The 12960-nt window shown below is 39.7% G+C and overlaps 1 protein-coding gene across 1 annotated transcript in view; it reads right to left on the bottom strand.

Moving 5' to 3' along the window:
- The window catches only part of RYR3 (ryanodine receptor 3), an 833777-nt gene extending 821687 nt beyond the window's left edge, over positions 1–12090 (bottom strand). The window contains exon 1 of the mRNA XM_074235019.1: positions 11954–12090. Within this exon, the coding sequence (XP_074091120.1) occupies positions 11954–12001 (48 nt within the window). The 5' untranslated portion in view covers positions 12002–12090. The remainder of the gene's footprint in view (positions 1–11953) is intronic.
- Between the last annotated feature and the right edge of the window lie 870 nt (positions 12091–12960).

Here is a 12960-nt window from a genome sequence, read left to right on the forward strand (position 1 = left end):
AATTGGCAGTGTTCCCAAGACAGTGAGTTCTGTTTCTACCTTGGACTCCACAGTTATCAACCAGGAGAGAAATCAGTGTGGAATAGGGTCCTTCTTCATGTCTGCCAATGCCAACTATTGATCAACTGTTGCTGGCAGGCAGATGTGCTAGGAGAATCCTCCTGGTCCACACACCATCTGTCCTGATTCCAGCCCAGCCCTTGCAACCATCATCCTGGGGAGCAATCTTCATGGAGAAGCAGTTTGGTAAATGTATTGCTGGAGCTACAACCATGGCTACTGAAGATCCAGAAAAGAACTCTCTTGTCAGCAAAGTCCTTGGCACTTTCCAATGATTCGCAATCAAAAATGGATCTGACTGCATTAGTAGAAAGGTAATAAAAAATAATGAATTGCCATCTGCTTTGCCACCTCATCTTAAGGATGGGACCTCCCATCTGTCTTGCAGCTGGGACCTTTTATGTGTTTGATCATTAGAAAGAGATTTCTTTTAGAACAGTCTTTCTTACTTTTATATGTTTTGCAAGTGTTCAGCATATTGCTTTGCACATAGTAGACACCTAATAAATTTTTTTTCATACATTCATTCATTTATAAGAGTTGGAGCGGACACAAATCAGGAACAGGAAAGATCAAAGAACCTCCATGAACGCACACTCATTTAGGGGGAATACACAGGAAGATAATGCTTGGTTGGTTGGTTCTTGTCCTTTGTTATTGAAGAAGACCAAAATGGCATAGCTATGTTTGAGACAAAATACAGTGTGTCCAACTGTGGCTGATCAAAGCAATATGAGCTTGGAATTTTCTATCACAGGTTGGGCACAGACAGTCCATGTGAGCACCTGGGATGGGTACTCCAAACTTATGTATACAGGAAGGTAATGTGCTGGGAATATAGTTGGCAAGGGCAGTTCATGTTTCTTGTCACTGTGGATGTGCGGATATTCTCTATTGATGCCATTGGGCTGCTCTCTAGTTCTTGCTGACCCACAATTCTTCTGAGCTGCCCTTGCTTACCCCTTCCCCTCCCAGATGTACTCACCACTAACCCCAACCCTATTAGCCCCAAACTCAGTACATGTTCTCTGAACTGCTCCTGCTCTTTGCTGCCATCTGCCAGGTCTTAAAATATAATACAACTTCTTTGCTAACTGATGCTGCTCTCTGCTGTCATCTGCAGGTCTTCATTTTTTTTTTTTTTTTTATATTTATCCTTCCTTCTAGTGGCAGGATTCTGGCAACTCTGTCTTTTAGCTCTTTTGTGGTGCTTTTCACAGCCAAATGCACCCAGCCAGCTAGATAAAGAAACATTGTTATCTTTAAATTTCTTTTGAACTATTTTCCCTGTTGTCACTAAGATATTCTCAGAACAAACTTTTAGTTGAGTTATAATTTGAAATTCCTTTTAATCATGACCTCAGTTGTCAGTCTTAGTCCTTTTCAAATAACCCCAGGGACTCAAATAAGAAAAAATACAAATTAACTGGAGTCTGTTCATCTTTTTTTTTTAGGTTTTTTGCAAGGCAAACAGGGTTAAGTGGCTTGCCCAAGGCCACACAGCTAGGTAATTATTTTAGTGTCTGAGACCGGATTTGAATGCAGGTACTCCTGACTCCAGGGCTGGTGCTTTATCCACTGCACCACCTAGCAGCCCCGTCTATTCATCTTTTACAACTTGCATCTTCCAAATGTAGGAGAAAGGCTAAAAGAGGCAAAGATGGAGGTGATAATGCTGTTGCCTGCAGTTCTTAATGATTGCTCCTTTCTCTTAGCAACTGAAATCTATACTTCCTATACAAAACTTCATAGTGCTTTGAAGGAAAAAAACCTGACATTGAAGACAGTCCCCTTTAATAACCTCTTTCCTTCAGTATATTTTCTTAATGACATGTTTTATATGCCTTTCAGCAAATTAATTTCTATCTTCTAGACATATTCCAACTTGCCAATGTCCTTTCCAAACGGTGGTGCTCAGAACATATAACAAAAGTAAGGCATCATTTTTTATCTTTCTGGATACCAAACTTCTTTTTAGTCTAAGGTAGTAACAGATTTTTTTTTTTTGGTTGTCATGCCACACTATTGATTCATACAACACTTAGAGTCTGCCAAAACCCTTAGGTCTTTTGGAGAAAGGATTTTGTACTATAATTGACTTGTCTTGCTGGCCAACTGTTATCTCTTAATCTAATATTTTAATGAAAATAAACTGATAAATTTTGATATATAGTTACGTACAGATATCAAAACATTTTGCTTTCAGATTGTTTACATTTCTTTCTATATTTTCTCCCTCCTTCAGGTAATACAGTAGAAAGTTCTCCCAAATAATAATTTTTTTTTTAAAAAGAAGAAGAAAAGGAAAAATATAAATAAAATCAAGTCCAGTGTCATCTTTGGAACCAAGTTTGTAATAATTTCCCAATTGTTTAGTTGTTTTTCCATATGTGTTATTTTAATCATTTTTATATTGTTTTCCTGGTTTTGCCTATTTAACTTTGCATCAGTTCATCAGCATTGCATATTCTCTCTACTCACTCATCTGTTGTCTTCTAGGATGTCTACTCTACTTCTGTCTCCCTGTCCAAATCCTATTTATCCTTCAAGTCTTAATTTAAGCTCTATTTCAACTATAAAATTTCTCTGAGTCACTGTAGCAATTAGAAAAATCTATCTGATCATTTGGTTATTAGTACATATACTACCATTCAAGGTTGGCTCTGGGTTTTAACTTGAGGAAAAGAAGTTTATTTATAGATAATATACAGAACATTAGAACTGCAGTTAGGAGACCTGAATTTAAATATTACCTAATATATTTTTAAGCTATATAATAATGTGCAAGTTATTTAAACATTCACAATCTACTTTTTCAATTTGTAAAAATGAGTAAAATAATACTTTTTTATAAAATTCAGATGATTAACATTAGCTAAATGCTTTGAAACATTAAAAAAAACACACCAATGTGAATTATTCTGATCATATTCTGTATCTCCAACATTGGAAGCTCCATCTTCCTTTCTACTCCATTGAAATATACTATACCCTTCCATCTCTCAACCTTCATGTACCCTAGGGCTCTAGAGTTCTATGGTTGCCCTTTATCATTTAAAAGCTGTTTGTAAGTCTGGAGTCATTGTTTTACTTACTAGCACAAAGATATAAATTCTGTTTAATTTAAATCTCAGTTGTATTTCTGTAGAAATTTATAAGCCATGCTAAAAAAGGTGCTAAAAGGTTATTCATACTCAATAGATTTTGATGGTGACATTTATTATTGCTTCCAGAGGAAGGTCTCCAAAGGGTTATGTAGATTCTCTATGGAGAATCTATAGAAAGGCTCATACAAGAATCCCTGTAAGATGAAAAGGCAAGGATAAGCCACACTTGGGAAAAGAGCATAGATGAGATCACAAATCTGTCCAAGTATTTGTCATTAGTGAACCCAGTCTGATAGTAACTCAGCCTGTCATCTCAAACATTGCAACAGTAGAATATTTATCCAAGGGTTTTTAATTTAAAGAATTTTGCAAATTTATAAATATAAGCTGTTGCTTCTATTGTTGTTATTGAGCGGCAGTATGATGTAGTGGACCAAGTTCACCATGTAGTTAGCAGGATCTGAGTTTATGTTTTGCTTCGTCTACATCCTGGCTGTATAACCTGCACAAGTCACTTAAACTCTCAAATATCTAAGATGATAAATTTAAAGAAGGTGCTAATCTGAATCAGTAGAGGAAGTCCTTCACCAAGTGCTCCCTCAAAAGATGAAAACTCAGGGGTGAATATGTGTTTGTGTGTGTGTGTGTGTGTGTGTGTGTGTGTGAAAATTTTGTGATCAATCCCTTGAACATCTTCTAGCTATCTCTTTTGGTTTTAATGAAAGAGCCTTGACAGATTGTACCATCAGCATGACCTGTTGACTCAGAAGAGAAAATACATTTACATCTAACTCTAGATAAATGGAGGTACTGGGGCATGGACAAGGGTCACATTTAGCCACATATACCTTCTGATACTGGCTTTCTTTCCATTCTAGAGTCTTGTGCTTGGTTCAGTTTGGACAACTGGGCTACGTATTCCCATAGTTTTTCCTTCTTTTTTTTAAATTTTCAGCCTGGATCAGAGCCATGGCACAGAGTACTAGAATTCAATCAATACTTTTTTACACTAAGAATATTTAAATGCAAATGATAGAGAATTTTCTCTTTCTTCTTGGGGTTTCTCTGCATTCTGATCATTTAAAGAACACATTATCAAAAAGTATCAAATGCTTATCAGATATCTGCTACTAGGTTGAGAACTGGAGATACAAAGAAAAAAACAAAAACAGTTCTCGCCCTCAAGAAACTTATATTTTGAGGATTGTATATACATATAAACATAGATACCTGTGTATACACACAAATATATAGATCAGAGCACAAAAATAACATCAATAGACAAGCAAAGGGATTATATATTCTTAAAAGGTTAATTTTCCCCTTTATGTTGAGGAAGGAATCAAATACCCACTCTCTGTAACCTCTCACTGTTAAAAGAGCTTAAGATTCTGGGGCTATGATGTAGAAGAGATATCAGATAATGAAGATGGTCAGAATTGAGTTTTGTGTTCTTAGAACTTCACCTCAGAGATAGGAAATATATTCTCTAGTTTTTACTTTATTTCTTACCTTGATGTTACACTGCCTTTTATGGAAGATTGAGATCTGATTTTTATTTTCCTCCAGGTTGTCTCTGATTCTGATTTTTTTTAAAAAATCAAGCTCAAATAATTAACTGGTCTGGTTAATAAAGTTTTCCTCATTAGCCTTCAGTGGAGCTACCTCCCTTCTCTATCTAGCTCATAATTCCTGCCCCCCCCCAATGCTGGCTATAGAACAGATATAAGTAAAGTTGAGATTGTTTACACATGCAATAGCTCAGTATTCTTACATGGTTTCTGACCTGCTCAGTGCTCTACTCATCACACCACTGTGCTGCCTACTTCATTCATTCATTCATTAAACATTTATTAAGCACCTACCAATTTGTTCTATTTATGAACTATTCTAGTGGTTACTTTTCTCAGCAACATCTCCAAATCTCCTACTTCTTCTGAAAAAAAAATCAAAGATTTCAGAGAAGGGAAATAGTCTGTTTATGTTTGCTAATGGGACTTCTGAAGAGAATACCTTAACCCCAAGGCAATAGAAAAGATATTTGGGGACAGATTAAAAGACATTTGCCATTTGCACCAGCCTAGTTTCCCACCATTAGGATTTCCATCAAGTTGGGGCTACAATTACTCATTAAACTATTAATGAAATCAATAGAAGACATAAACCTTGATTTTTGCCTAAAAGAATTCTAGAGATAGGGCTGAAAGTATCCTCAGAAACTACCTGGTCCAATCCCCTGATATTTGTTCTTGTTCAGTCATGTCCTACTCTTTGTGACTCCATTTGGGGTTCTCTTGACAAAGATACTGGAGTGGTTTTCTATTTCCTTCTCCAGTTCATTTTAAAGATAAGGAAACTGAGCCAAACAGAAGTAAATGATTTGCCCAGGGCTAAAAACATCTATTAAATGTCTGAGTCAGATTTGAATTCAGATCTTCCTGACTTTACTCCCTACATCCTATCCTCTGTGCCACTTAGCTGCTCACCTTTATAGATTAGGGAACTGGTATCTAGGCAGGTTAAGTAACTTACTTAAACTCACACAGTTTAGCAAAATATCACTGGGAAGAGTTGGATTTGAGCCCTAGTCTCCCAATGCCAGGTCTCTTTCCACTGCATCATTCTAGCATCTCATTCCTGAGCCAGAACTACATTGCTCCTGTTATAATCAGCACTGAAAGTCACCAGGCAGCAGGCGTTTTTAGTTCAATATCTGAATCTTTTCTATGCAGGAGCGTAGTGTGAGCTAGATGGAGAATGGTGTTGGCATGGCAAAGGGAGTGTTAGTTCCTTTGTTTTTTCATGTTGCATAATCAGCTGGAGCTAAGCTGATGTGCCCTTTATTTTCTAACAATTCTGAAGCACAAATGACATTGAGCAAAAAAAAAAAAAAAGAGAGAGAAAAGAAAAGAAAAAAGATCCTGGCTGCCCAAGCAGACCAAGGTTAAGGTGCCAGCAGTTTTTTCTTCCCTCTCTAAGGTGGAGAGGTGCTGCGGTGGCAAAACCCACTGGACCAAAAGAAACTGCAGTGACTAGAAATGTTTCTCTCCCAAGTACACCCTCCCAGGTTCTAGGCAGGAAGAAGGTTGAATTCGTTCAGCTAGGGCCCAGAAGTCTTAACTTTCCTCCCTGGGGACACCTTACATACCACAGGTGGGTGTTATTTGTACTGCAGTTTCGGCATTGATGATGTACCCCCAGCACATCACCATCACCCTTATCCAGGTCTTGCTGAAAGAAACCTTTAAAAGGATATGATGTATCAGACACATTCCCCTACCCAGAGAGCACTGATCCTGGCCCAGTTGGATCTCAATTTCCACATCCACATCTATGAGGTTACTGGATGAAATGATGTCTAAAGTTCCCTCTGATGATAGATTTAAGATTCTATGATTTTTTTCTGTCCCTAAGGTTACCTAAGGAGAACAAGGAATGAAGTGAAGAACCTCAAGATACAGTGGTAGACGCCATCTGACAGGTGATGGATTCAATGTGCAAAATGAAACATATTTTTGGACATGAACAATGTAGGAATGTGTTCTGTTTGACTATGCAAATTTGTTGCAAGTTTGTTTTTCTTGTTTTTAATTGAAGTTAGGTGGGAGGCAGAGAAAGTAAGCATTTGTTAATTGAAAAATAAAGTAAAGCAAAAAAAATTAAAAGAGACAATGGCAAAAGATAAAGAGGAGATTGATTTGATATGGAATGTTGTAACAAGCACAAGTAGTTCTTTAAATGTAGGTTGGAAATTTTTACAGTTTTCTATGAAGGGGAAAGAAGGAGTACAATGAGAAAGCCTAGAAACCAGGGTACCTAAGAAAATAAACAAAAAAAAATTGAGTAGTTTAGAAGACCTTGAACTTGACTGTAAAGGATTGGAGAAATTGATCTCAAAAAATTTTAAAAAACATAAATCAAAAATTATTTCAACAAGAAGTTTGAAAGAAGAGAAAACAATTTCTGAAATAATGCAAAATGTTATTTGATTAAGAGAAGTAAACTAACAAAATGAAGAGAAAATGCATAAATAATAATTGACATTTTTTTACTTTATGAAATACATAGTACAAATATTGTTATCCACATTTTACAAAAAAGAGAGCTAAATGTATTTTGCACATCATTAATGAGCTAGTATTTGATTTGAGACAAACAAAATAAAGCTGTTTATGAACAAGTTTGTCAAGCTATACCTCAAAGGAAAATACTCTAATATTTATTAGCTTCTCCCTTCTCTATACCATATTCTAACATCAGAACTATCCTGAAAAGCTTTGTTAAGCACACAAGCTCATTATTACTATTTCTAATAACCATATTTGCAAGTAATTAAAGGTCATTTGCAATCAAGTATAAAATCTATGTTTAATAATAAATATTGACATTAAGATAAATTCTTGAGGAAAATAAAAATGCCTAAGTTGACTGCAAACTAATTTTCTGGTGCAATTTTTATACAGTTGGCTAAAACCACACCTCAAGTCTTTTCCAAATAATATGGTTTTCACCATCATCTTCTCCCTAGAGTTCTGCAGCTTTCATATCTACCCTTCTGCTCCCCTGGAACTTAACAAACCTATGAGCTATTGCCTTCTCATGGGCTGCTAAGGTGGCCTTTAAATTTAAAATAAAGGCCTAGCATGTGACCCTCCCCCCAGCCAGGACATTTCATTATGAAAAATAAAAGGTTAGGTGTCCAGCTAGATACGAGTGCTTTGATTGGCCAGAATCTCAGTTCAGATAGTTCTATTCAATAGGCTAAAGGAGCTAGTACTGAGAGGCAAGACATGACATTGGGATCCTTAGAGGGCAAACAGATTTAGTACACTTTCTTAAACCATTAAAATCTAATCCAGAATCAAGAAAGTCATCAGCCTGCCTCTTGCAGAGCACTGGACTAGATATCAGAAGGTCTGAATTGTAATTCCAACTCTCATTACAACTCAGCTAAACTGATTCTGGGCTGCAAGTGCCCCAGTGCCTCTGTGATTTGAAGACTTCAGTACTCATGTGTCCCCTCCTCTCCTTCAACAGCCCCTTCCTTCTGGGAGGAACAGCTGCTGAAAGCATTATGCCAGCAAATTGCAGGAGCTATTAAAACAGGCTGTGTTGAGTGAAAAGCAAGAGTTTCTCTTTGCATTTCCAAGAGAAAAGCCCCCATCACTCCTACCTGGAATGAGCAGATAGGTTTTGTGCTCTTATTGGAACTGTTTTATTCATACCTGAAAAGCTTCTTGCCACACTGGGAGCAAAAGAACAAAGGAAGAATACTTCATTCTTCACAAGTATCTCAATTCCCAAATTCCACAGTTTCTGTTTGTTGGTTTGGTTTTTTTAACTATTAACTGCAAATCAGGTATAGGTGATAGACTGAAGAGAGATTTGTATAAAGTATGATTAACCACCAATCTTTAACTGAAATGAACTTTGATAATACATGTATTGTTTCTATTGTGAGTCCTTGAAGTTGATGGGGTGGGGGTGGGGGGTGAGCAAGGCTGATTGTTAAAAATCAGAACAGAAACCTTTAATTCTGTTCAGTATGGATGCTGCAGTCAGAAAAAAAGCCACAGGGGGAAAAAAATCATCTTCTGCTTCCTGGCACTCTCTAAATATGATGCAATGCCAGCTACTGAACTAACTGTCTGAGATGGGGCAATTGCCACTCTTCTCACCATAAGTTCTGACACTCAGGTTGATTGCTGCCAGGTTTATCTATCTGCTTCTGAGCAGCTTTCAAGTTACGTCAATGACAATGATTACGTCAGTGAGAACAGTCAGAAGGGGAGTGAGGGCAACATGGCCAAAAGTGGTAGGAGGGGAAAATTAAGTGTTTTTGTTTTGTTTTGTTTGAAGGGCACTATCTTCCCTTTGTCTCTCTTTGATGGGTGTGGATGCCTGTTATTACTTTCAGAAAGCCAAAAGAAGGGTGTGTGTGTGCATGTCTGTGTTTTCTGTATGTATGTGTGTGTGAATATATTTAATTTTCTAGCTTAAAGGTGAAGACCTAGAAAAATATCATTACTGAAACCTTCCAGGGCTTCCAAAGTTTGTGTTTGGATCTGCTTGTGATTCACTAGAGGATGAACTTAGACTTTTTCATGGCACAGAATCAAGCAAAACATTAATGCCCAGCACATTGTGTCCTGACCATTCATTTCTAAAATCTAGCCTTCCCCCAACACATGATAAGCCTGTAACATGACTCTAGTTCATTTCACTCCAGGGATAACTTTAGACACTATCATTTTCATCATTGTGATCATAATCATCACCACCATCTCTATCAGCATCAGCAGCAAACAGAATTTATAAAAGATCCTCCTGAATATGGAACTCTGCAGTAAGGAAGGACAGAACTGAAATGGTCACTGTCTTTGCCCTTCAGGAGGGAGACTTCTAAAAGTCACATTTGAAAAATAGCAATTTCCACCCTTTGGATCAAGTAGCCAGCATCCAATAACAGCAGTGAGGAATGTTGCTTGGTCAATGAAGTAACATCTGGCTAAAACATCTTTTAAAGATATTATTTAGGTGAAGGTTATTAATACCCCAGGGTAAAAACAGGGTGAGTGTGTTAATGATGGTCTACCTTCCTTGACACAATCAAGGCCAATGATGTGAGTCCAAGTTCTTAAAGCACAATGTCAGGATACTCCAAAGATCCTTAACATTCCTATAGGTAATGAGCTAAAAGTCAGACAGACTTACAGAGATTAAATGTGGATATTTAAATTTAAGAATCACTTGCCTTGTACATAATAGGGAGAGAGAATGTTTAAACACCCCCAGTACTCAATCCAGGTCATTCTTAATACTGTAAGTTCTTAAGGAGAAAAGAAGTTGTCTCCTTTCATTAATCTGCAGAGTATCCATCAAGACATCCTACTCCAGGGGGAATTTAATAAATTTTAAGGGATGACAACTGCAAGTAGGAGCCTGGCTAAGTCATTTCACCTCTTCTATATTTCTATTTCCTCATCTATCTTTCAATTTTCTCTCAGTGAACCAAAAATGAAGATACAGTCCTGCCTTGAAGGATCTCTGGGGAGAATACTTAGTAATTTGCAATGCATTTCTAATAATTCCAGAAAGGGAAAAAAGATGTTAACACCCCACAAAAGCTACAATTAAAAGCGACACACCTCTATAACCTTTAACCATCTCTCTTTATCATCACTAAGATGCACCAAGCTCTACAGTGAGTTTTGTTTGCAGATAAATAGAGTACAGCAATACTGCTTGATAGCTTTGGAAAGTCAGTGTAGGTGGTGGCTGAGGCCAAGGGAGAAATGAAAAGTGGAGATTTCAAAAATGGATATATGATCCCATTGAAAATCAATCTCTTTTTAAAGGACTGGCTCCTCAAAGCCATTCAGCATTGACTCCAGAAGAAAAGAGGGAAGTTCTTACTACTAGTGACCAGGGAAAGTAGTGATTTCATACTCTTCGTCTTCACTAATCCAATTTAGGTGGGAGTTACACATAAACCTTGGGTTTTGCTATGCTCTATAGGATCTCAGGGGATAGACACCTTTGTGAAAGAAAACTAGAAGATTTTATGAGTGCAGTTAGGGATTTGAAGAGTATTGAGAATCTCGACTCTATTTGTAGAACAAGAAAATCTTAGAACACTAGTGGTGCTAGACATAAGTCTGTGGGGAGAGTTGTAAGGAACCAGAAAGCTCCTCCAGGATGTTGTTAAGATGATTCTTCTGTCTTATCAAGAGAGCCCTGAGAGGTACTGGTGAAGGAAGAGAAAACATATGGAAGCGTGGTATATGAATGACCAAAAAAAGGAGAGGAGAGCTTAAAGTAGGGACCCTGACCAATTATCTTTAAGGTCGGTTAATTGCATAGTAAAGGGTATAGAGAGAAGGCTCATCTTATGGATATAGAAGTCCACACCTTCCTACCATCATTAGTAATAGAGGGAGTCTCCTGATAACCCTCCTATACTAACTTCTGAAAGACAAGGATCATGCAGATACCAAAGTCATTTGTTCGCTTCTCCTAAGAATTGGAGCACAGAAGCACCCCGGTACCAGGGAGATGACGTGGATAACTTGGAGCTTAACCCAGGGACTACCCCAGGCTCACTGGACAATGGGTTAAGGCAGGAGACTAAAGGAATGCACTTCTCCCTTAAGATCCCAGCACCTAAGTTAACACTAAAACAGCAACCACCAGTAATTCAGGGAAACAATGTGCTGAGAGTCTGCTCACTTCCAGGACCAGGGGCAGAGGTGTCTTTACCTCTTCTTCCTGTCTCAGTCTTAGTCCCTCCAACCTGCCCCATCCTCCGGTCGGCACAGCTGGAGAGTCCCCAGTTTGTACAGCCACCCAGTGAGACAAAGCTGAGGGAAATGGGGATGGGGGTGGTGAAATGATGGGTGGTAAATGCAAGGGTGGAGTCCTGTCTCCCCACCTGCTTAAGGCAATGCCTGGACAAAAGCCGTCAGGAAGTTTGGCCAGTCCATGGTCTTTAGCCCAAGTATCAAGTTGACCGAATAAACTGGCAGTTTGGGATTGGGGTTAGAGGAGGAGGTTCATAACAATATTACAAATGAAGGATGCCACCCCTCCAAAAGATTCGAGCCTCAGTGTCTCCGGGTCAGGCTGGTCAGTTCTTCCCTGCAGCCTGAGGGTGCGGATAAAGCGCTGGGCACCAACGGCGGAAGCCTGGAGGCACAGCCAGACCCTCCTGGGCTTCCCCAAACCCCTAATCCCCTCCCCGACCCCACCAATCTCTCCCCATCCTAGTCAATTCTGCTGCTACTCACAGTCCGCAGGAACTGGATCTCATCCTCTCCTTCTCCCCCTTCGGCCATGGTTCTCAAGGGGCTGGTGGTGCCCCAGCCTCCAGCGCCTTTGCTTCCCCCGGCAGCAGCTCACTGTGCGCTCCTGCTCCTCTCTCCTTCCCTGCCTCCCCACCTTCCTCCTCCTCCTCCTCCTCCTCTTCCTCCTCCTCCTCCTCCTCCTCCACCTCCTCCTCCTCCTCCTCCTCCTCCTCTTCCTCTCTCCTCTTCCTGGCTCAGCCTCAGCAGCACCAAGCTAATCCTCGACCATATAGGGAGCCTGGGCTAACAACACTCCACTGCACTGCAGAGCGCCAGCCAGCCAACCCACCCACCAACCCCCCTCTGCTTTTCTGAAGCCAACTGCCTGCGCAGCCGACCCCTGGCCCCTCCGCCAAGAGCGCAGCGTCCTGCACCCGGAGCGGGTGGGGAAGCAGCTGGGGGTCAGTAGCTGGGAAATGCCTCCCCTACACCATACATATGCACCCACGCGCGCACGGGGGCGCGCAAATTCACACACACACACACACACACACACACACACACACACACACTCAGGAGCTCACGACTCTCCCTACAAATCTTCCAGCCAATAACAATGGCTAGTTCCGGTGTACCCGAGAGACTAGGGCATTTCCACTTGGGTTCATTTTTATTTTTCCTTTTTATTCGTTTTTAGTATTCAGACTCAGATTCCTACTGCCCCGCTGCTGTTTTAGCCTGATGCTACCTTCCATGGGTCCTTTCTGTTGCCTAAACTGAAGACCCCAGGGCCCGACCCAGTTTTTATCAGTACGTCCTAAACCACCTTTTGCTCCAGTGTCAAAGCAATGTCACTTCGAATTCCCACGGAGAATGTCCCGAACCTGTCCCGAGCTCGGAAGCCAAAGTAGTCAGATGCTACGGGAAGATGTTACTCCCTCCCTCATCCCCCCCCCCTCATTCCCTCCTTCCCCTTTCCTCCTTTCTTTAGTACATTAGAATTTCCACTT

Source organism: Macrotis lagotis, chromosome 4 (genome assembly GCF_037893015.1).
Source record: "Macrotis lagotis isolate mMagLag1 chromosome 4, bilby.v1.9.chrom.fasta, whole genome shotgun sequence".
In the NCBI taxonomy this organism is placed as follows: Eukaryota; Metazoa; Chordata; class Mammalia; order Peramelemorphia; family Peramelidae; genus Macrotis; species Macrotis lagotis.